This window comes from Tauraco erythrolophus, chromosome 1 (genome assembly GCF_009769465.1).
Source record: "Tauraco erythrolophus isolate bTauEry1 chromosome 1, bTauEry1.pri, whole genome shotgun sequence".
Taxonomy (NCBI): Eukaryota; Metazoa; Chordata; class Aves; order Musophagiformes; family Musophagidae; genus Tauraco; species Tauraco erythrolophus.
Genome location: NC_141465.1, coordinates 57,932,096 through 57,955,229, shown reverse-complemented (window position 1 = coordinate 57,955,229; position 23,134 = coordinate 57,932,096). Strand labels below are relative to the sequence as shown.

At 40.0% G+C, this 23,134-nt stretch overlaps 1 protein-coding gene and 1 pseudogene across 1 annotated transcript; both read right to left on the bottom strand.

The window, feature by feature from the left end:
- Positions 1 to 547: 547 nt before the first annotated feature.
- On the bottom strand, positions 548 to 4,865 carry LOC147529405 (arylsulfatase H-like; annotated as a pseudogene).
- Positions 4,866 to 5,212: 347 nt separating this feature from the next.
- Positions 5,213 to 9,711, bottom strand: LOC104371882 (arylsulfatase D-like). Its single transcript, XM_086615651.1, is given in 7 exon segments — positions 5,213 to 5,322; positions 5,526 to 5,548; positions 5,550 to 5,660; positions 6,566 to 6,962; positions 8,766 to 8,853; positions 8,856 to 8,985; positions 9,590 to 9,711. Coding segments are annotated over 7 exon segments (981 nt in total).
- Positions 9,712 to 23,134: the final 13,423 nt, after the last annotated feature.

The following is a 23,134-nucleotide window of genomic DNA, read 5'->3' as shown; positions in this document are numbered from 1 at the left end:
CTGTTGCAGAGTCATACTGGACTTTAACATTTTGTACTTTGTACTGTTTGGGATATGTGTTATTGTTACCCAGCTAAAACGGCAGATCTGTTCAAAAAGCTGTTCACAACCTGAGGACAATCCCTCACTACTTCAGATTCACTCTGTCTCAGGTATTGCTTAACATCTCAGCAAGATTGCTGCAGAGATAACAGGGAAGTACAGGAAACAATAATGATACAAACTACTACGTTTGAATAGAGCGTGCCCATGATTTGTGGACTACAGGGGCACAACTGCAAACATCTGAAGTTCTGCCTAAGTCTGGTATTTCTTACAGCTGCCGGCTCAGCATCATACACTAGGCTCCCTGCAGACTTCTCCAATTTTCTTCCCCGAGCAGGCATAAATTAGGCATATACCTCTACAGCTGTCTCCTACACTTAAATCTGAAAAATCAGTCTCCATTCAAGCCCTTTACCACATCAGACAGGATTTCCTTAGACCTTTGGCTAGTGGTGAAGTATGAAGGGGAAAAATCTCTGATCGTTACTCCTTTTCTTTATTTTCATCCACTTTGCTTCCCAGAGAGAGAAAGGACAAAATTATTTCCCAAAAGCTTTGTCAGCAGAGGATTCTGTGCCACAGAACACATTAGTAGATATCCATCTCTCAAACTTTGAGTGCTGTCACCTTCCTTATCACATCAGCAGAATGGGAATGTCCCACAGCACGGCTGCAACCACGGCTTCCACAAGACATTATACAGGGAGAGCTGCTCTGGGACTGGCGTCAGTGTCCTGCGATGCTCTTCTGTGGCTCTTTCAATCTTTCTTATTACAGTGTCAAAGAGGGGCTCAGTGTCAGCTGGCAGAGGTTTGGCTTCTGAAGAGTCTCGTGAGAGATCAAACAGCAATGGAGGGTCATACCTTCCTCAAAACATAGGCAAATTCCTTTTCCATAACAAGCTCCAGCCCCTTCCAGATGGCTCCACTTGGCAGGAAAGATACCTTATGGCACAACTACAAGACAATAGAGGAAAACAGAAAGTGCCTTCAAGCAACAGGAATACAGCTATTCACTAAGGAGACCGTTTCTCACACACTCTGGCACTCCCATCACCACAAATCAGATTCTCTGTGTGGAGTACCAAGTGTGAAGAGGGAAAACACTAGAAATATGAAGAAAACCACATTAAGTTGCCAGTGTAGTAGTAGATGGCCTGTATTCTCACACCACTTCCTGTAGGTTTGTTACTCAAATATTTATTTGTTGCGAGACACATCCAGCTAGCCAGAGTCTCTGGTATGTCATGCACAACACTTTCAAGAATCTCAGAGATCAGTACTGATAAACACCCATCATGCAACAGATTTGTCAATTAGCAATATGGCTATCAAGAGAAGAAAACTTGTGTTTTGCAGTTACCATGGAACGAACGTTTATACTTACTGTTCTTTTGGTGCCACCACACTGCATGAAAGTAGGACGTAGGACCCACATTACTGAAACAGAGACTTTTACTCTGACTTTTGAGCTCTTCCTCACAGTAGAGGCATCAAGTTTCATCCATCAATCACCCTAATGTAAAGGAGAGAAGCATATTTAGGTGGGGGCAAACCTGAAAGTCAACTGCATACTTATCACTGCCTTTGCATTGGCTGCACCAGTGCTTGAGACAGCATACAGAATATTTTGGTCATAGATATAGAGCAGCCAGCAGACTGCCAAGTGAATATTTAAATCCCTAGATAATTTTTTAAAAGCTGGGTCAACTCATTCCATTTAGCAATACATAATATTTAGAGCTTGGTCTGGTGGAAAAAAGTAATTTATTCAGGAAATCAATACCAATCTCATAATTGTTTACATCTAGCTATTTCCAGAGAAGCTTAAAGAAATATATTGAGCAAGGATGAGTTTAATGACTTTAGGAGGTATTTGTAAGTGTCCATAAATCAAGTCAGTCAGCACCAAAACAACCCTAGCCACCAATACTTTCCTAAATGAGGCTGAACCTGGGTTTCAAACTAACGCTTGGTCTTCGGCAGGAACAACTCCTCTGGTCATGAGCACACCTGTGGGCATATCTAGGAGAGTTTGCTCACTAGTTTAAAGTCTCAGAATAGGCTTGAGGCTGAGCAATGTTTGTGGGATCTACAAGGATGATAAGAAACACAGTAAATTTTTAGCAGTTAGCTCTCCTATCAATCTCTCCTGTTGAAAACATCTCCATACCTGTCCTGTGGCAAAATTCCTCCATCCAGTGGAACAACTGTGGGATAAATATCCCTAAGACTTGTAGATTCATCAGTAACTGCGCCTTCAGGTAACACTTCTGGCCAACTAGATATTCCTGGCACACAGATTCCTCCTTCCTAGCCTCCCATGCCTTTTCCACCTGCAGTGAAATGAATCAACATATGGCAGTTCAGAGGCAAACACAAACCCCTTCATTGGCTTGTTGCATTTGTATGTATAGAAAACTGTGCAGTAAAACACTGCTTATCCAACCAACTCCTCGTTTGCATTGGACTCCACATACTTTAGAAGGCCTCGAAATGTGATGTATCACTCATCCAAACCTAGGAAGATAGAGCGAGGCAATCTGTATTTTAACTTTGACCACAGGTGAGGGTAGGAATAATAAATCTAACTTTGAAAACTATGTTCAGCAGCAATAAAACAGCTTCAATGTTCTGTTATCCTCCATTTTGCAGGTTGCCTGCATTCACCTGTGTTATTGAAGAGCTTACCAGTAAAAGAAAAAAGAGGAAACTGAAAATTGGAAGAACTCACCAGACACACAAGACTTACTAATTAGTATCCTGTTTTAATAAGCAGCTAAAAAAAAAAAAATTCTCTTTATAGCCATTGAGTCCCTTCAAAATACATGTCTTTAATGCTCATATTTCCATATGCCTTATGCATCTCTTCCTTTTTTGAAATTGAGATTTTGACCTGACTCTTCCAATGATTAATGGACATCTCAACTCAGAAGCAAAAAATGTGAACCTATGAAATCGTACCATATACTCTTTACATCACATGGCAGGAAAACATATTTTCTCAACTTGCTGCTAACAGAAAATTATGACATCCAATTATTATTACCCAGCTGGCCTGAATTAAATATAATTAACTAAGGTTTACACCCTGCCTACAAAAGGCAGTCCATTTCCTCCTGGCTGTGGAAGATGCAACGGCATCCTTGGAGCTGCAGCCCAGGCTGGTGAGTGACAACTGGTGACCCCGACGTGATACATCCGAAGAGACCCTGAGGACCCCGACTCCCTCGCCGGAGCCAGAGCCCAAGCCGAGAGCTGGAGCCAGAGCCGGAGTCCTTCAGTGCAGAAGGTAAAGCTGCAAGCCCTGACGTGATATTCATGGGAGGGAAGCGTGCTGGAGTTGGAATGAATGGACTGGGTCTCTGCTCACTGTAAAGCCTTCTTGAAAACATCTTTGAAAACAAAAAACTGTAAAACAAAAAGGGGGAATTATGGCATCCAATTATTGTTACCCAGCTGGCCTGAATTGAATATAATTAACTAATTCACTAAGGTTTAGACCCTGCCTACAAAAGGCGGGCCATTTCCTCCTGGCTGCGGAAGATGCAACGGCATCCTTGGAGCTGCAGCCCAGGCTGGTGAGCAACAGAAAATAACCTCATAAAGCATCCTGATGGTGGGTGTATGAAGACAGTATTTACCTAACTCCCAAAGCAGAAATCTGTTTTAATTTATATATTAAATACGGCAAAAACATTGCCTTTGTTAGATCCCATAAGGCTTATGAATCAGTTTTATCATCCACAAAGAGAAGCACTTTCTCAAGCAAAAGCAGGGAGTGAGATGGAAGATGAACAGCCTAACTGAAAGCTCTTCCCTTTCATAAGGGCCAGCAACCTCTATTGTTCAGCAGCAGAGCATTCACCTCATGGGAGTCAAAATTCCACATCTTTGACCTCTGCTATGTCCTGTGGAGTCGCTCAAGAAGGTTTTGAAATGGAAGAAGCCTGTTTTAGGACAATAAAAACATTAAATTTTGGGCAAGAGGTGGATGGTTCATTGGAGATAACAGAGCCTTAGCCCTGACACATTGTCACATATTCATGACAGGCCACAGGATGACGTGGTCTGATGAGACAGGGCTGTTGGAGTAGGTGGGAGAAAATCTGATGAATGCATATTCTCTTGGCTTGAAAAAAGCCACTGCACTACTCAGCAGGTTGAAGAATGATTCATAGCAGAAAAGGACAAGTAGGATGTAGACATTGAGATCCTCTTAGACCATCAAGACCATTTGGATTTTATGCTAATCACTGATTTTAGGTGGAATATAAAAGCATATGGGGAATAAATTGTTGCCACAAGTCATGACACCATATGCCCTTACTCTATTCAGTATTGATTAGCTGGGCAACAATGATTCCTGGAACATAATGAGAAAAAAAACCCAAGCAAATCATGAAACAGCCTTATTGTGGAGAGTGGGGGGGAAAAAAGCCTCAGAGAGACTCACAGAAAGACAGAATTCAATATAAGGAACTATCACATTTTTTCCCTTTACTTGAGAACAAATAATTTACAGGTATTGAGCTAGACAATAGCTTTGTCAAGGAGATGTGTAATAATGCTTGCAGTTTACTGAAAGAAAAGGTGACCTTAAGATTAAAACACCTCTGTAAGTCACTTATATTTCAAGCTAAAAATGCAACTTATTCCAGCCTTGGTAGCTTCAGCCAGGCAATTTCCTTATGTTTCTGATCCTAATGTTCATGTAAAGTCATAGTGTTTTTCCTAGCTTTATATATAAATACCATTCCAGCCATCTAGCTGGGCAGATCCACCCTGAGCCTCCAAGTGGCGAAGTGGAGGCTCCTCCATGATCAGAGGCAAAGTTTGTGAATGTATGATTTTTCACAGAATCACAGAATGTTAGGGATTGGAAGGGACCTCAGAAGATCATCTAGTCCAATCCCCCTGCTGGAGCAGGACCACCTAGATTAGATCGCACAAAACACATCCAGGAGGGTTTTTGAACATCTCCAGAGAAGGAGACTCCACAACGTCTCTGGGAAGCCTGTTCCAGTGTTCTGTTACCCTTACTGTGAAGAAGTTCTTCCTCAGGTTTAAGTGGAACCTCCTATGTTCCAGCTTATATCCATTTCCCCTTGTCCTGTCATTGGATGCCAGTGAGAAGAGCCTGGCTCCATCCTCATGACAGTCACCCTTTACATATTTATAAACATTATGAGGTCCCCCCTTAGACTCCTCTTCTCCAAGCTAAAGAGACCCAGCTCCCTCATCAAACCTTCTTTGTCAAGCAAATCCAGAATTTTGCCTTAAATTTAAGAAAAGAGACACCAAGGTTCCTATTAACCAATTAAAAAGATCGAGCCACATTCATAATATTTCAATAATAATCTTTTGCAATACCCTATAAGAAGTTTTTAATAGCTTAGACTTCTGTATGTATTTTGGCCTTATTAGTTTTCCTGCACAAGTGTATGTGTCTGAAACAAATCCTTCACGAAGAATGCTTACCCACCACCCAGGCCATTTCTTCTGTTGTCTCCGTATAAACTGTGACGGCTCTTCCTAAGAAATTTTGCCATGGTAAAGAGGGGTGTGTGAACAGATAAAAAGGAAATAAAGAGGAAGAAAGGTCCATGAATATTTCTTAAAAAGAAATGAAAAATAAAAATATTTTTGTTGTGTTTGGAATGATTTTGAATGGTTTCATATTCATCCATGTGCAGACACACACAATACATATCTACATGTCTGCATATCTAGACTGTACCCACATCTAGTGCATCCCCATTGATCACAGTTGACAGTTTTCTTTTTGCATGAAATGTGGGCAAGAAAGCTCCTTTTCAGCCAGATTCTTTTCAAATTCCAATGTGTAAACAGGCATAGCATTTGCACGCTGCTTAAATGAATCATATGCCTAACTCTGATACCTTTTTAATTAAATGCAAGTGGATACAGTTTCATATTTACTTAAATATTCATATGGCTTTTCTAAGATGGCCACTTACAATTTTCAGTATACTTGTTTTCAAACTTTAAGAATAGTTACCTTCCCTGTTTTATAGAAAGACACTTGATGCACAGAAATATGATAGAAGGCTATGCAGGCAGAGTTTGAATGAAAGATCTTGCTTGGCTTCCTTCTCAGCCCATAAAAACAGATTTAAAGTGTTTGAGATTTTCACATGAAATAATTCTGTGCATTGCACACATTTTATCTAGGTGTTTTCTAGGGTTTATGAAAAAGGAGCACAAAGGAGGCCTGTAGAGTGAAGTATAAAAATTAGCTGATTAATCTTGAAGCAAGTAGAGTAATTACAGATTACAGGGCATAGTGAGATGGTTAAAATCCATCTCGTTTACTGTAGCTTCCAATGCCAGTCAGCTGCAATTAAAATGTAAGTGCATTCGGTTTCTAAATAGACAACTTGGATATGAGTTTCAAAGCAGTTATCATGATACAGCTATAGTTACTGGAGAAAAATACTCTATTCCAAGGGCCCAGAACATCCTGGCCCCTTAAAAGAAAGCTACAGAAAATCATTTACTTTTTGATAAATGATTCTGCCTCCTTCAGCATGAATGAAGCAGTCCTTTCTAACCTCATGGGCTGCTCAGTGACATCATCGTTCCTTATCAGGATACAGTTCCAATACTGCATAGAGCCATAACAGGAGTACCAAGAAAGGAAGAAAAGGCCTCCCACCAAAGTGAAACAGGCAATTATTTTCTAGCAGACGGAAATCAAACTGGTCAGTTTTCCAGAAGTGAGAGTGAGCACAGCAAGAGTAATTATCTGACTGTAAAGCCAAAGCTTCGCTTGAAGGGCTACATCTAGCTTTGGAGGTATTTTTTCTTGACAGTTGTTTAGAACTGTCAAAAGCATACCACAAAAGTATTCAAACCGGTGATTTAGAGGATGATGACAATGAAGGATTGATGCCACTTTCCTGAAGGTTTTAAGAAAAAGCATGAAAGAAATTAGAACATTAAGGTTAACAACTCAAAAGGAGCCCAAGGTAGCATCATCAGCACCTATTTGGGAATTAGGTGAGACACTATTTTTCAACAGAGCATCAATGCATTCTCCTCCTGCACAAGGATGCATACTGTAATGGGACATCTCCAACTAGACATGGGATAAACAGAGAAATTTGCAAAATGCTCAGCTACTCGGCTGAGGTTCACAAAAGGACAGGATTTCATTACCTTTCAATGACAATCAGAGAATTAAGGTACTTGAACTCACTGGCTGCTTTAATACATTCCCTTCCTAACTTTCAGTTGTTTACCTGCAACTTCATCTCAACGTAATGTTACAAATTTATTGGAAGATCCAGTAAACTTTTGTCCAATGTTAACAGATATCTCGATCACCAGACTCAGGAATATGCTTTCTCAGGCATGTCTCAACTCCGTATGAAAAGGAGAAAAGGCTGTAAACCAACATTTCCGTATATCCCTGCCCAAAATAGCAAGTAGACAAAATTGTTGTCTGCTTAGAAATCGTGCTGGATCAAAGGACCCTGAGGTTTGCTGGGTTATGTGACTGCCAAGTAATTACAGACTCAACCAGGAAGACTACAGTTTGTTAGCTCGTGATTCAATGCAGCCACATCCATATCCAGCACTTGGAGATGACAATGAATTTGGCAGAGACAGTCCCAAACCCCCTGGCTTTAAGGGACACAGTGCTTACCTTACCTACCTGTTTATATGAAGGGATGCACTGCAGGAGTGCCTGCCACTTCACAGTAATAAAAGTAAGCAGAAGGGAAAAGAGAGCCTGCCAGTTGATTTTAGAGATACTTGGCAAAAGAATGATGAATCTTGAAACTGTTGAGATCTGACCAAAGTCACAGACAGGAAGGTGCTCTGCAGCAGTGTTTCCCTGACTCCTTTGCATTTTAGCTTCATTTGAAGAAACAGTCACTGTACAACAGCTCTTTAGGACCTCACAACTTCATCTGCAAGACACTCGTGCTTCATAGCAGCCTTCCAGTACCTAAAAGGGGCCTACAAGAAAGCTGGAGAGGGACTTTTTACAGGGGTGTGTAGTGATACAACAAAGGGCAATGGCTTTAAACTGAAAGAGGGGAGATTTCGATTAGATCTAAGGAGGAAATTCTTCACCATGAGGGTGTTGAGGCATTGGCACAGGTTGCCCAGAGAAGCTGTGGCTGCCCCATCCTGGAGGGGTTTAAGGCCAGGTTGGATGAGGCTTTGAGCAACCTGATCTAGTGGCAGGTGTCTCTGCCTATGCAGCAGAGTTGGAACTAGATGATCTTTAAGGACCATTCCAACCTAAACCATTCTATGATTCATCTTCTCTTCTGAGGGTACAAACTCTGTTACTTTCTTTCCCTATTCTCTTTTGTTTCTCTACTTCTTGTCTCTTAAAAGCAGAGGATATACTTACAGACATCATTTTGTTTGGAAAAGTCTCTACATTAACAAAACTCTCACAGTGGACCAACCTTTGAAAAAATCTTAAGCCAAGTAAAATAAGCATTCACCCATTGCAATCATGAGACGGTTTTTAATTCTTCCTGTTTGGGTGCCTTGTACAGGCGTTATCATTATCTTAAAACTCTTTAGACTGCAGTATTTTTAGTCTTCTTGCAAATAAGAAGGTTTCCCTCCCCCCCCGACCTTTTGAAGAACATTCGTGTTTGTGACTGAACATTTTGGGTGAAATACAATCTCTAAAATCCCTGCACATAACTAGTTCATTCTTCAAGGTCACACTAAAATGTTTCCCCTTATCTATGAGCCCAGTGGTATAGCCTTGTTGCTGTAGCAGCCTGGCAAAAGTCGTTTCATTAGCAGGGAGCCCCCTCCTGAGCTGGCCTTCCACTGCAGTGCTCGATACCCATTGCTGGACGTCATCCCTGACAGAAACAACTCCAGTGATTCCTGCGGGCCTTTTGTTCCCCACTGGCGGAAGCTGAGCTGCTCCTGCCAACCTCTGCATCAGAAGCTCAACCTGAAGCCAGCAGAGTTCCTCACAAGATGTAAAACCAAGCATTATCTTATAGCCAGTCACAACACTGTGTATAAGCTGTTCAGATAGTCAAGAGTTACATTTCAAAACAAACACTGCTTGGCACCAGTTTTACCATCAAACTGAAATAAATCACCAGTGACAGCACATAGCTGGTTTTATTTTCTGCCTTTCTGAGTAATTGTGATAATTTAGTCTCTCTGCTCTTCATCTAAAATGAGAGATAACAGCTGCATTTTGCTACCTCAGAGGGATGTTGTATTATATTGTGAGATACAGTTCATCCAACACACACTGTTTGCACTTAGCTCTCAAAGTAGGTATCTAATTTTCCTATATAGCACCTAGTGTGAGTTTGATATCTAAGAAATCCTCTATAAGGCACCTTAGGTAGGTGAGGAATGCGTGCAACACTCCATTTTCCACTGGAGTTTTTTGACTTTCTGCACTTTGTTGGCAGCCCTGTTTCAAGCCCTTACCTCTCACCATCAAGAAGAATTTTGTCAACCCTAGGCTGTGTTGCAGTAAGGAAACGACAGATATTACTGCTGTTGGCATTTCTCCATACCTATCTATTTTCATCATAAAGTCGGGATAAAGATCTGTCCGATGGTGAGGCAGTGCTTCCCATTCAGAAGTTACTTTCAGAATGTTTGAGCCTCTAGCAGTGTACCTCCTGTCTCCTTTCATGGCACACTGTATACTTAGGCCCCGATCCTATGTGCATATATACACAATTACTAGAGCCTTGGATTAAGAGATTAAGAATGTATCTTATTTTATAATTAGGCTTAATTACCCAGGATAGATATTCTCTAGTGTTAAATATATTGTACTAAGAGATCTTTTACGTTATGGTATTGTTCCCATAACAACCTATATCTCCAATGCCAAGATCATCAGTCAGAAACAGAAGTATATTGGGTTTAGAGTCTACAGCTGCATTCAAGCCAAACATGTTCCAGAACAAACATGAACTCTGTGCCATTAGGAGATACCTCCTGAAACACAAAATTTGACTTACGTGGCTTGTAAAGGATGGAGAGTGATGGGAGCCCTCTGGCAGCAGATCTCAAGCAGATCTCTTCCCACAAAATAGTGGGAAACTTTGTTTTCCAACCTCACTTTCAGTGGGAAGCAGGAGGACAGAGTTTTAATGGTTCCGTTTCTTTCATCTCTACCACCTAGATCACTCTAGTCAGAGAGGCTGCAGTAGCCTTGCTACAGCCCAAGCAGCATGGACATAAGTGAAGGTTGTCATCTTATTCATTTGGTCCAGGAATTTTCATCTTGAATCAGTTGCATGGATTTCAAAATATGTCAAAAACTTCAAAGAACTGAGAAAAATAAATGGTTTTAAGTTTCATAAATTCTGTGAAATTTTAGGTTATGTTCCCAAGTCACTCTGGCATTTTCTGAATATCCTGTCTCCAGTGAATAAAGCAGTTTTATTTATATTTGGAATAGAAGTGGAAAAACCTAAAGAAACTCTCCCCTCCAACTCAAGAACACTTGAACTTGAAGCCATCTGCTCTACCACCCTTCTAATATGCCAGCGAAACCCCATACCATAACTATATTTAATATCTGCAGAAAATAGAATTTGTGTTTTCACACATACATACCATACTCATTATAAAAATATGTCTAGAACCTTTGAAGCTATGTGTTCCTCCAAGTAAGTATTGCTGATCAATACTCTTAAAACTTAAACCTGGATTGATTTTTCACTTGAACAGAGTTATCACTGCGATATGTACTAGTTTTGCAGGACATGAGGCAGCAGCAAGTCTCTAGGACAGACTGAGGAAAAGTTCCTTCAAATCATTCCAGGATTTGCAGTTTTGGTGTGAGGATCTTGTATACAAAAATGTATTTTTGAATGAATAAGTAACCATCACCTCTAACAGGCAAACACAACATACAGCACTTTCTGTACATATGACTGTGAACTCCTGGTTGTAAATTAGTAACCAGTGACTATGGGGATTTAATCATCCAAGAACAAAGTTTCAGCTGGGTATTTTGTACATTGTACTACCAAGTTACAACAGTGATTTAAAGAGTTGTGGTAAAACTGAGCTTTAGAAGCACTGCAGACAATTTCCCTCTCTATACTTGGATTACTCGTCTTAAAGAAAGGAGAATTTTCTATTTGCCAACGTGGTACATCTAAGAGTTACAGGGCATTATACTGGTACAATAAATCCTGTCGGAGCACTAATACATTAAGTTAGGGCTCCAGGGGAAGGTTTCTGAAGGACCCTGGAAATAAGAAGCTCCCAACAGCCCATTTCAGTCACTCAGGCATTCTTGCAGAGTAGCACTCTCCACCTCTTTCTGTCACATTAAGAAAAGAAAAAAAAAAAGAAAAAAAAAGGCAGAGGATAAAATCTGCTTTTATTGATGTCTGCAGCCTCATCCTAGTACTTTATTTTCTCATGGTGTTAAGTGCTGGATATTTGCTGACTTATTTGCTGTGGTAATCCTGCTTGTGGATTAAGATAGAGTCAAGGACAAATTTCATCTCAGGTAACCTACTGCTTATAGTTCCAAGTCTGTGTCCTAGAGTTATTTTGCAGCATTACCGTACATTATAAAATAACCATGCTTAGAGCTCAAAGTGATCGTCTTTCAGCAATACATGGAGGAAGAGTGCAAGAATATTTGGTTACTACACATCAATAAATCTCGAAAGCAAGAGTTGAAGGAAAGTAGAACATAAAACACGTATATAGATATATACTATAGTTGAGCTCCCATAGCTTTATTGACAACGACGTCTTGAGGACAGTTTAGAAGCCATTGGCACTGGCTATCTGATGTTGAAAAAAACCCTACTGAACTGCAAAATTTGGTGCCTGTACTTGCCTTAAAATTATTTTCTAAGGTGATACTACTGTGTGTAGTTCATACCTAATAATTACAGCATTATGAGATTATAGCATCCTTCTGTTTAAGAAATCTGCTCCTCCTACAAGATTTCACAGGGAAGTTATAACTGTGAAAGAGCCTGGAACCTTAGACTACTTCTCTAAGGGCCTATACAAAGGGAGACACAACTTTAGAACACTGTGGGGCTCACAATCAGGGAGAAATTAAAAAAAAATAAATAATAAAAGGTGGGGGAGAGAGCAACAATGACATGATTTTTAACGGAGTTGAATTTCCTACATAGGGGTAAGGAAAAGAACAACAAAGACTTAAAGCAAAGGAAACATCAGGAAAAATGATTAATTTGAGCTCAGGGTTGCTTGGGAAAAAAAGGTGGGTCAATTCAAACAATGCAATTTTAATTCTGCCAAGTAGAGACAAATACATGCAGGGAGGAGACAGAAATTTGTTCACCTGAACAAAATGGCAGCAATGGCTGTGCAAGGTAGCAGTGCAATCATCTCCTGGTAGGCAGCGATCCTGAAAATAAGTTAAGCTTGTAGTAAGCACCAAATTGAACACAGCCATCAGTGTGACATTGGAGGAAAAAAAGAACTCAATCAATCCTTATATCTCTTTACAAAAGAAGGACTAGCAAGATGGTTTTACCTCAAAGACATGAGTACTGATGGGATCACACTGTGTACTGACCAAAAGCGGACTATTTTCAAAGTGAAGTTTAAGAACTGGAGAAGGGGAAAACCACATATAAATGATTCAAAAGTGGGAAAATATGTTTTGAGAGAATAAGAGCTCAATCAAGAATGAGATAGTAGAAGATTAATTAGTGCATAAATTCATGGGGAGCAAACACAGGTCTTAGAAAGCTCATCAGTTTTGCTGAGACAGAGCCAATATTTTGGAAGGTGAAGTGGGACAAACAGCGCATACATTTTTTTCAGTTATCATTCAATCATGTTTCCAAGCAAAGTGCAATATAATCATGATTGTGTACCTTATGTGGAAGAAAGAAAAGTATTGTAAAGAAACACAAGTTATGGGACTCTCATAATGGGCAGTCAGCTGAAATTTTACAGTTCACAGTAAACATGATCAGAGCAACAATCTGATATAAACTCCAGAGTATCTTCCCCAGCAGCCACTTCATCTTTTCCTAAGCTACCTAAAGGACCTCAATTAAAGCTAATTTTAAGACTCTTACCTAAAGAGTTCAAATAACCTGAAGAAAATGGCCCTTGATTTGAAGAAGCTGCTTCTCATCAAACCATTCCTTTTTAATTTCCAGGTTGCTTAGTTCTCACACTAATAGACCCCCACACTAAATAAATTCTTGTGGTTCATATAATCCCAAAGTAATCTTAAAATACTAATTCTATAGATTGATTAGTCTTTGCCTGGACAAAGGGGACACTGAATATATGTGATGATATTAAGTTATTCTCAACAAACGTCTCCCCAAACAAAGAATCACTGGAGGCAACTGTGGATTCCCCAGAGTCTAGTTGAGTAGATTATTTTCAAGCTGACAGTCTTGTACAGCCTTGCAATTTACCACTGCTTTTACTACTTAAATTTCAACTGAAGAATTCTTAAATGCCATTATTAACTAAAAACATTGTTACTTCATTTACTATCAGAAGTACACAGCATCAGGTATTCAGCCTATTACCTCCACCTAAAAAGTCATAGGATTCTATAATAATTCAGTCTAAACATTTTTGCAGAATGACACCAAGTCCTACAGAGCCATGAACAGTAGCAACCAGCCAGCACAACTTCGTGTGGACATATTCCACTCAGTTAAACAATTTTAATTGTCTGTAAACCTCATCCAAAACTTACTGTCTTCTGCAGCTGATACTACACATGACTGCCCTACTCCTTCTTTTTCCAATTTTGTCAGCCATTAACGAAGACTTAATCGACTTACAATGCAATTCATTCAACATTCCAGGAACACCACAAAGCCTGCAGCTGCCTCAATGGTCACTTGAAGAGATTTAGCAAAAACGGATTTTGCTTAGTTTATTAAGAGGCTGAATTAGGTGGACCTAACTCAAATAGATTAACAACAACTCCAAGTAGTGTTATACAGCTTTTTCTAGCCAGCTGCCTTGTGCAGATCCCTTTTTTTTTTTTTTTCTTTTCAGCTTTGCTTTACAGAAAGCAAGCTACAAACCTGAAACTGCTAGAAAATTAGCCCCTTCTTCCCCCACCAGCTTGGCTCCAGGCAGTTTCCTCCATCCTCCAAATATTTCATTTGTTGAATTTGTTCCCAGATTGGAACTATTCTTCTTACAGTCTTATACAAAAGAAAAAAAGGCAGACTTCTGCTTCAAAAATATCTGCTCATGGCCAAAATATTTACTGAAAAGCCAAGCATATCTCATGTTTCACTGTCAACCTCAGAAGACTAGCAACAACACCACTTGCTCTGGGAATACACCAGAGTTGAAAGGAACTTCTCACTTCTAAAAATATTGAAAGGTGCAGCTCCAACAGAAAAATTTGGAATAAGCTTTTGTCAGTTAAGTTAAAAGTCTGCAAACAGACACAGTAAAAGAATTTGCTTTCTTTTTCCTTTCTTTGTCTAACTTGAAATACTGAAAAAAATTATTTGCACACTAAAACAAAACCCCAAACCCTTTACCACTTTTTAAAACATAACAAAAAATAAATTATAAATATTAGGACAAACGTTTTCAAATAACACCTGGAGGCATGTTGTTGCTCACGTTAGCCAAAAATAAACACTTGCTTTCCACCTTCTGTAAAAATATACTACACAACAGGTTAATCACATTCAACAGTATATTAGAACTTAATTAAAAATCTAATTTCAGCTTGCATTATGGCTCTGGAAGAAACACATGCAACATACCATATACAACACACTCTTCCACCTTGTTGTCCCTTTCCACCCTCTCTCTGATAGCTTCTAAGTATCCAGGCGTTCAGGAGGGGAGAAGCAACAAGAAAGGAACCATAGATACAAGGAAGAAAAAGCTCACAGCTGGTATGAACACAGACACTTGCTCAGGACTCGAAGCTGATGAGCCAGAAACAGGTGCTGTTCATCAACCATAAAACAAGGGATGTCCTTGCTAGAAAGGTAAAAGCCAAATAAAAGCCAAATAAAAGGTAAAAGCCAAATAAAAAGGTAAAAGCCAAATATCAGCAGCTTCTCAGTGGTTTGTTTTCCTATCCATTCTGCGCTCTCAGGGAATCAACTGTAACAGTGCTCACTAGGGGGATTTAGTTCTTACTGACCTGGATGATATCAATACTTGTTACCATGATTATAGCATTGTATCACCACTTAGAGTTGTGCATTGTCAGTGACCAGGACTCCCATGGCAAGCAACTGGAATTGTTTAATTTATTATGGCTACCCTGTTCTGCCCTTGCTGCTGCACAGCTGCACCCCGCCTTCAGAGCAACAGCACAAGGGGATGGTCTGGCCCCAGGCTTTAAATCAGCTCATGCATTTTCACATCACGATGAGCAAACCCTGCTCTAAATGATCGAATTGTGCCTTCTCGCTTCAAACTACTCATCTAGGAACACGCAGCTTTCCTTACAGCTCGGACAAGAGCAACGCACAAGGGTGGAAAATTGGAGACAGAAACAAGGCGGACAAACGAAGATAAAAGAATGGTAACTGGGAGCACAGCTCCTAGAGAAACAGTGACGATCACATGGAAGCAATCTAGAGGCAAGTTCTGCTCTGTGCACACCATTGGAAAGCTGCCGTAACCCTAGCAATAATAATAACAAAAGCAGAACCCCTGCCATTCACTGTTTAACCCTCAAGAAACTGGAGTTTGGTATGAAACAATAAAGAAGGAAAGAAAACACAGATTTTTAATTATTGCAGTCTCCTTCTTTCCCCTCTCTCACACGCTCTAACCCTGCTCACACGTTGGTTTTGCTATTAATGGTCTGGTGGACCAGCTCCGCTGGAAGGCGGAGGCCGGCTGCCCTCTCAGCGAGCTGGAGCTGAGCAGAAAAAGATGGAGCAAAAGCAAGGGCAGGGCGCTGCCCAAGGAAACCACGGCTCTGCGGGGCAAACTCCACTGTTTCAGCACAGCTTCCCTTTAACGCCTCATGGGAAAGCGCCGGCGCCACTGGTAGCGCGGCCCCGGGGCTGGGCGGCGAGTGACGGCGAAGTCACCCCCGCTGCTAGGACATGTCAGCTTTGTATAAAGGAAGGAAGAAAAAATCCTCCCCGAAGGAAAAACAGAGACGATTTTTTTTTTAAAAAAAAACCCAAACAAACAAAAGCCCCAAAACGAAACCCTGATCTTTTACTTACTCCATGCTTACTCGCTGCAGGAGCTTAGTTCTCACTTTCTTCTTCATCTTAGGCTTTCTGGTCTTTGCTTCTAAAAAGGGTTTTTCAAAAGCATGGCCTGTATATTCGTATATTCATATAGGAGTAACTGGTGGGTGCTGGTCTCCTTTAAGAACGTGAGCTAAGGGATTTCATTCCTGCTGCTTCAGAGGAGCACTTCCCTGCCAGTTCCTGGCTGGCAGTGCTGGGTAAGGAAGAACTATTTTAAAGTAGAAGCTGGAAATACAGCTCCTATAACAGCCAAGGCCAATAGAAAGAGCTTTAGCCAGTAACTGAGTAGAAGATCATAAATCGTGGGCAGTGAGACTACAGGATGCATCGTGCTGTGTGGAGAACCACCCTATGGATGGAAGCAGGATAACCATGGCTAGTGCAGAGAGGGATTCAACTAGCGTCCTTGAGATCAAAGAAAATCAGTCATAATGTCATATTGGTATACACATACCAGCTCTGGCAGCCTGGCTAATTCCCCATTGTGTTATTATAGTTCCTCGGTCTGTGAGATCTCTCCTGTGCCAGCACCAACACTCATGTGGTAGCACAGTCTGGCTTGCCATGCAACTTTGCAAGCTCATGGGGCCACCAGACCCCTCTTTTTACTGGCTATCTGTGCTTACTGTGGTTTAAAGACAGGGTACAAATGTGTCATAGTGTGATCCACTGAATAAGGGCTTTACTCAAAGGAAGACAGAAAAAAGGATAGAAGTTCTTGGTGTACACATATTATTGCTCAGAGGCCAAAAATAAATATTAATACAAAATACCATGGCAAAGTGCAAAAAACAGTCAGAACTTAATAACTAGACCTTGATAAATACAATGTATGTATACAATGAGATTCATAGCATCATCTGAGGATGCACTGCCTAAGTCTGAAGGAGAACATTAGGGACTTAAATGTCCTGGATTAGCACTGGATATAGCAGTAACGATTGCACCATTTTCCTCAAGAGTCAAGAACTTCTGCCCAAGTAATTGGCAGAAGTAATTCAAGTTGGGAGAAGCTCATGGAGTGGGGCAAAGACATGAGAGTGCACGGAAGGAGCCTTCAGATCAAATCAGGACGAGGACACTCCTGAGGAGAGAAGGATGCTTGCATGCATCAAGGAGCAGATATTACAAGAAAGATTCAGAAAAACTAAGGAGAAAGATTTTTTTGAGAGACTTAGAAAGAGCTAGCTGGAAATGCTACAACTCAGGAATCTTCAGCAATTTTCTGCGTTATAAACCAAGACTGAAGGAAAGAATCCGCTCTGCAAAGGCATGTTGAAGAAAGTAGGAATCTGGTTTTGGCCCTTTTGCCCTTCCAGTGCAGATCCTACCACTCCCAACTCTCACACCTGTGGAAATCTCACTCTATCCAGCCAGAAAGCTCTTCAATCTTGTCTCTCTGATCACCTGCCATAATCAGAAGCAGGGAAAGGTAATGTGATGTTTTTTAAACCCTCCTTGTCAACAGTGTCTTTAGTTTGGCCTCCAGAGAAAGTCTGAAATATGGTGAAATAAAGCAACTTCAATATCTCCTGATTAGACTTTTTTTTTTTTTATTTTTCAAATTCTTTCATACGGATTGAATATGACATTTTAAAAATACTTGCTATTATACACGTTAATTTTGTGTGAATCCTTTAGTATGTATTTTTATTTATTTAACCAGTTTTAGTGAGCTTACATCATACATATTTGTTCTTTCTTTCCCCACAGAACTGCAAAGTGCATTTTTTAACCTTAAATATATTTTTCTGTTTGGCTTTTTTCTCCAGTGTTATTCATCATGTCTTTATAGGTTATTTTGACATTTTTGTGACTTTAATACCTTTAGCTTGGAGTTTACGATACGGCTGTTTTATTGTTAGTCCTTTAAGCCAATCTATTTGGCGAGCTGAGTCACATAATCAGTCTGAATGACATGTGGATCCCCAACATACAGAAATAAGCAAAGACCCGCTTTAAATTCAGCCCCTCCAGTCATCTAGACTTAATGGACGGGCCAGCTGCACAGAGCCTAAACATCAGTGTTTGCAGGAGATGTATTTTCAATCATAGGAAAAGCCTGCAAGTGCCAAGAAAGAGCACTTTGTGAAGGGAGCTCCTTGTTAGCAGTGTCTTTGCTGCTGTATACAGAGACCCAGTTCCAGACCAAGACCTTGTCATGCAATGCAAAGACAGAGAATGGGCTGTGCTCCTAAGTGTTAAACATTAAAATTCATAAACGTCTTTTTTATATTTGAAAATATTCATTAACAGTCAGCGCTCTTCTGAATATTGAAGACTCACAGGTAGTACTAAGGTTAGAATGATATTTGTCTATCAGTTATATCAATATTTGAAGTCTCATCTAGCACTATTTAAAATCAAACCCTACTGAGTATACTTGTGTTGGTACACCTGCATATTTTAACAACTAAACAGTCATTGCACTTAAAGAAGAAATTCGAGATATTAGGTACTTTAACAAAATCTATTAGTTACAGTCAAACTATGTTAATTATATTATTAGTTGTTATTTGTTATTAGAATAACAAATCAGTCTCTCTTCTTCAGCAGATCTGTGTTGGTTTTTCAGCTATGATTACAGATGCTGTGATAACATTTCCTGACATGTGACTGGAAGACAAAGGAGATAAGTTTAAAACTTCAGAGACACATGTGATTTGCCGAGCAGGTAAGATTCCCTGGCTTTTTGATCCCTTGCAGAAATTAGTGTGGTTTGTTATTGTGGCACCTGCGCTAGGCAGTACTGCCAGAACTGGGAAAACTTAAAAGTTATGAAGAGTCCTCCCTGCTAGGAAGTGCTGGACAGAGAACAGAAAAAGCCTCCCTGTAGTTCTTACATGGGTCAGTAGCTCAAGGAAAGTACCATCAGATGCAAGTAATTTGTTGGGCCCATGACTGAAGTGAGCACGAAATACTTGCCATAGGATGTGCTATTCTGGAAGGCCAGGCTGCTCCTGTCTTTGGCTGTAATCCTTTAAAAAGATTCGGTCTCCTGAGTGAAAATAAATATTCGTTTAAGTGTGGTCTGGACAATTGTTTTCCAAAATCTGAAAGTTTTCAAAAATAGTCATTGCCCGGAAAAAAGCTAATGATCATGGAAAATGAAGGGCAACCTTAGCTTTTGGAATGAGGACATAATATTGTCATTAATATACAGTCAGTCTTACTTTTGAAATCTTGGCTTGAGACAATTAACTTACTGATCATTAATTTCTCAGACATTCAAACAGAGAAGGAAGATGTTCCAGAAACTAAAGTATATTTGCAGGGAAAACTACTTTAGCTTCCAGTAGGTGATGCTGCCTCCCTGAAGATAAGAAATGAAGTCCTTTCCATCACCACTGGTTGTGCTGTAATTTCATGGGCTCTTGTCATAACATGTTCCTGTGTTTTACAAATTGATAATGAGAAGTAGGTGGCAAAGAACAAGAGATCAAACCCAGCAAGGCAGATGACAGTTTTCCAGCTGACTGAAATCAAGGCAGTAAGTCATCCAAAGGCAAAAGTGAGCGTAATGAGGCCAATTATCTGAGCCGGAGCTTCACACTGAAGGCTTTCATGAGTCCTGGAGGCCAAGTTATCTGACAGCTGTTTACTAAGCTAAAAGGCTTTCGATAAAAATAACCAACCCATCGTTTGAAGGGTGATGACATTGGTCACTGTGGCTTCACAGTAAGCACCTTGACGGTGGCTTCCTGAAAATATGAATGTTTTTAAATGTTAAGAAACAATATTTAAAATCAAGTTTCCTTGCTTAGAAATTGCTAGCCCTTGGCATTGCTGTTCCTTTCCTTGGCAAGATTCTACAGAAGCTGGAGGACCTCCACATTATCCTATAATGTAGATCACACACAAGAAAGAGGTATAAACCAGAATCTTAAAGTGCCCACATTTCCAAGGCAAAACAGAATATCTCTGACCTTTTTAAAATTCTGCCAGCTTTAAGCAAAGGATAAAACACCATTCTTGTTCTACTTCTATTGTCTAGAAAGAGATTATGAGATGTCATGGAGTGAATGAACATAAGTAACCAGTTTATAAGTAGTTTATTAATTTTAGCAGTGATTAATAAGGCATAAATGAACAGCCTAATGGTAGAAGGTCAACTCTGTAACTAGCTCATGTGTTTGAGTTTTGAAAGTATCCCAGTCTTCTCTTGAGGCTAGTAAAATCCTTTATTAGAAAAAAGAAATGCAAAAACATTCCCATGAAATATACTGAAATTTCAAGACAAAAACGTTGAAACACCAATGAGAAAACAATGCTAATTGAAGTTGTATCCTGAAAAGCAGGACAGCAAGTGTTTGCTCTTTATATCATGTTGCTAGTAATTTACTTAGGGATAAATTTTTTTTATTACTATTTTTAGAAAGGACAAAAATACTTAGTTATAAAATACTATGTTATGATTGCTATAATGGAAATTATGAAGCAACATTGCATCCATTCCAGTGTCATGGTACAGAGAGATGCTGTATGAGGTGGGGTTTTTTATAATCCTGATTTCAACGTTTCTAGGTACTGCCATTGATTGCTGATATTTTGCTTTACCTCTGAGATGCAATTTGACTGAAATTGTCAGTCTTGCTTGAGACAGTGCTCAAGAGTAGACATCACAGATACCAACTTGTATATTCAGAGCCAAAACTGTTATTCCGTAGGGCCAGCCAGATTCTCAAAATGTTGCGTCATGGTCTTCACAGAAGAACCGACGCTCGAAACAGTTAGCTCGAAACACTGAAAACTATGTGAACTTGTTGACGATTACATGCTGAAGTCAAGCCAGAGCACTTGGCCAATGTGTGTTCAGGAGAGTTCAAAACCAGCTTAAAAAAAAATCCTGTAATTCTAAAGCAAAAAAAAAATAAAATATATTAAATGCAACTTTTTTTAAAAAAGGTAATAATTCTTTTCTTCTTCTTTAAGCTGCTAAGATCTCATTTTCAGTAAAGCAGAGAAATATTTTTAAAATTTTTAAATGAAGAGAGATCAGTAGATTTTCAGTGGCTTAATTTTCATGCTCAAATTTTGCTTGCTGCTGTGAATGTATTGAAACATTTTCAATATCAAAATTTAGATTTTAGGAGTTTTGTAAGATGCTCTTGAAATCCGGTCTTGAACATTATTTATGTCGTCTAAGGCTATGACCGGTACAAATGCAACTAGACGAAAACCGTTTTGTGACTAAGCAGTAAAAATCAGTCTTAGCAAATGATTTGCACTGAAATTGTAGTGCAAAACCACGCAAGAGATCTGGTTGCAGAAAACACTTGCCAGCTGCCTGGCTCTCACTGCATCTTCAGATAATGCCAGTGGGAGCTCTCAACATGGAAGCGGAGGGAGGTACCCGCGTCACTCCTTCAAGAATGTGCTCACTGAGACCATTGCAGTACCAGGCACTGGGGAGCTTCTGATGGAGGCATATAGTTACCTGTTTTTTTTGAGCTTTCTGAGGATTTCAGTTTGACAGGATAGCTTTTCTTGAAAGAAGAAACTTCAGAAAATAGTATACTTGTCAAAGTGATGGCTGTTTTATGGGATGAACAAAATTTGATACCCAGCTGAAAAAACTGGTCTTGTAAGCCAGCCATCCTGCCTGTAATTCTACCTGAAGGGAATGAGTACGAGTCTGTGTGGATTTGTTCAGTTACCTGTAAGGCTAAGTGATTTCATGTTTCCGAATGGCAGTAATCTGTTACAGGAAAAAATATCCACATTTATTCACATTTCAGTCTTTTTGTTTGTATTTTTGAAGACTGCACATCAGCAGAGACTGGCACTGTCCTCAACACGTAGGCTATCTGACCTTCACCTGCTGTGACTGACTGTGCCAGCAAGACAGAAATTAATCCTCGCTCCCTTCATGACTCGCCATTGGGTGTTCTGCAGAGATAGAGCAGGAACCCATCACAGGGAACACGGGGAGTTTCCTAGAGCTGGAACAAGAGTAAGAGCTTCAGTGACTTACTGGTGATTCCTTGAAAACTAGTTAGATGCAGGGCCTGGCTCATTTCATGAAAAAGCTCAGAGGAAAATAAATGAGGAAAGGAGAGCCAGTGCAGACCAGACTGGGGACACATGGTCTCTGGGTTGGTTCTCAGATATGGAAGTGAAATGCACGTTTGTTGCAATGGGGGAAAAGTTTCCATCTCAATAGATGTGAGGTTCCCAGAGCAGTGTGCCAGACAGTGCAGGAATGTGCAGCACCCTGTAGAGCTTTCAGTGAACTATTTGTACTTGGCTGAAGAAAGCTTCTCATGAGCTGTTTATCCAAACTCCCATAAATAGACTAAAGCTAGGAGTCATACAGCCTGAAGGGCTACTGCAACACTCATAACACGAGGCAAAATCTCATTTACAGGCATTCTCTATCCTTGGAGGCTACTTAATCAACGTTTTACCAGTCTCAGTGTAAGTAAGTGTTTCACCTCTCTAGGGGAATGAATGTGTTTTTTTCCTCCTTCTTTTCATGTGGCTATTTCATTCTGGCACCAATTTTGTTGATGTGCTTTGCAAAGATTCAAAGGATCTTTGCACCAAGGACCTGCAGTCCTGGGTTGTTAACAGCAAATCTAGTGTTACTAAGAACAGTTACTAACCTTGAGCAACGTAGAGCTTGGGAGCAGTAGCATTTGCTGATTGTGTTTCTGTCTAATGAAAATGTGCTAGTTTATACAGGACATACGATGCCTTGTCTTCCCCTGTTATATCATAGAATAGTAGCATCATAGAATCATATCATATCATATTATTATATATTATCATATCATATATTATATCATAGAATCATCCATCATATGTCATGATGGATGGTTTGACTCAGGGAAGCAGTGTATTGTACATGTGAAGATTATAAATTCCTGAGGC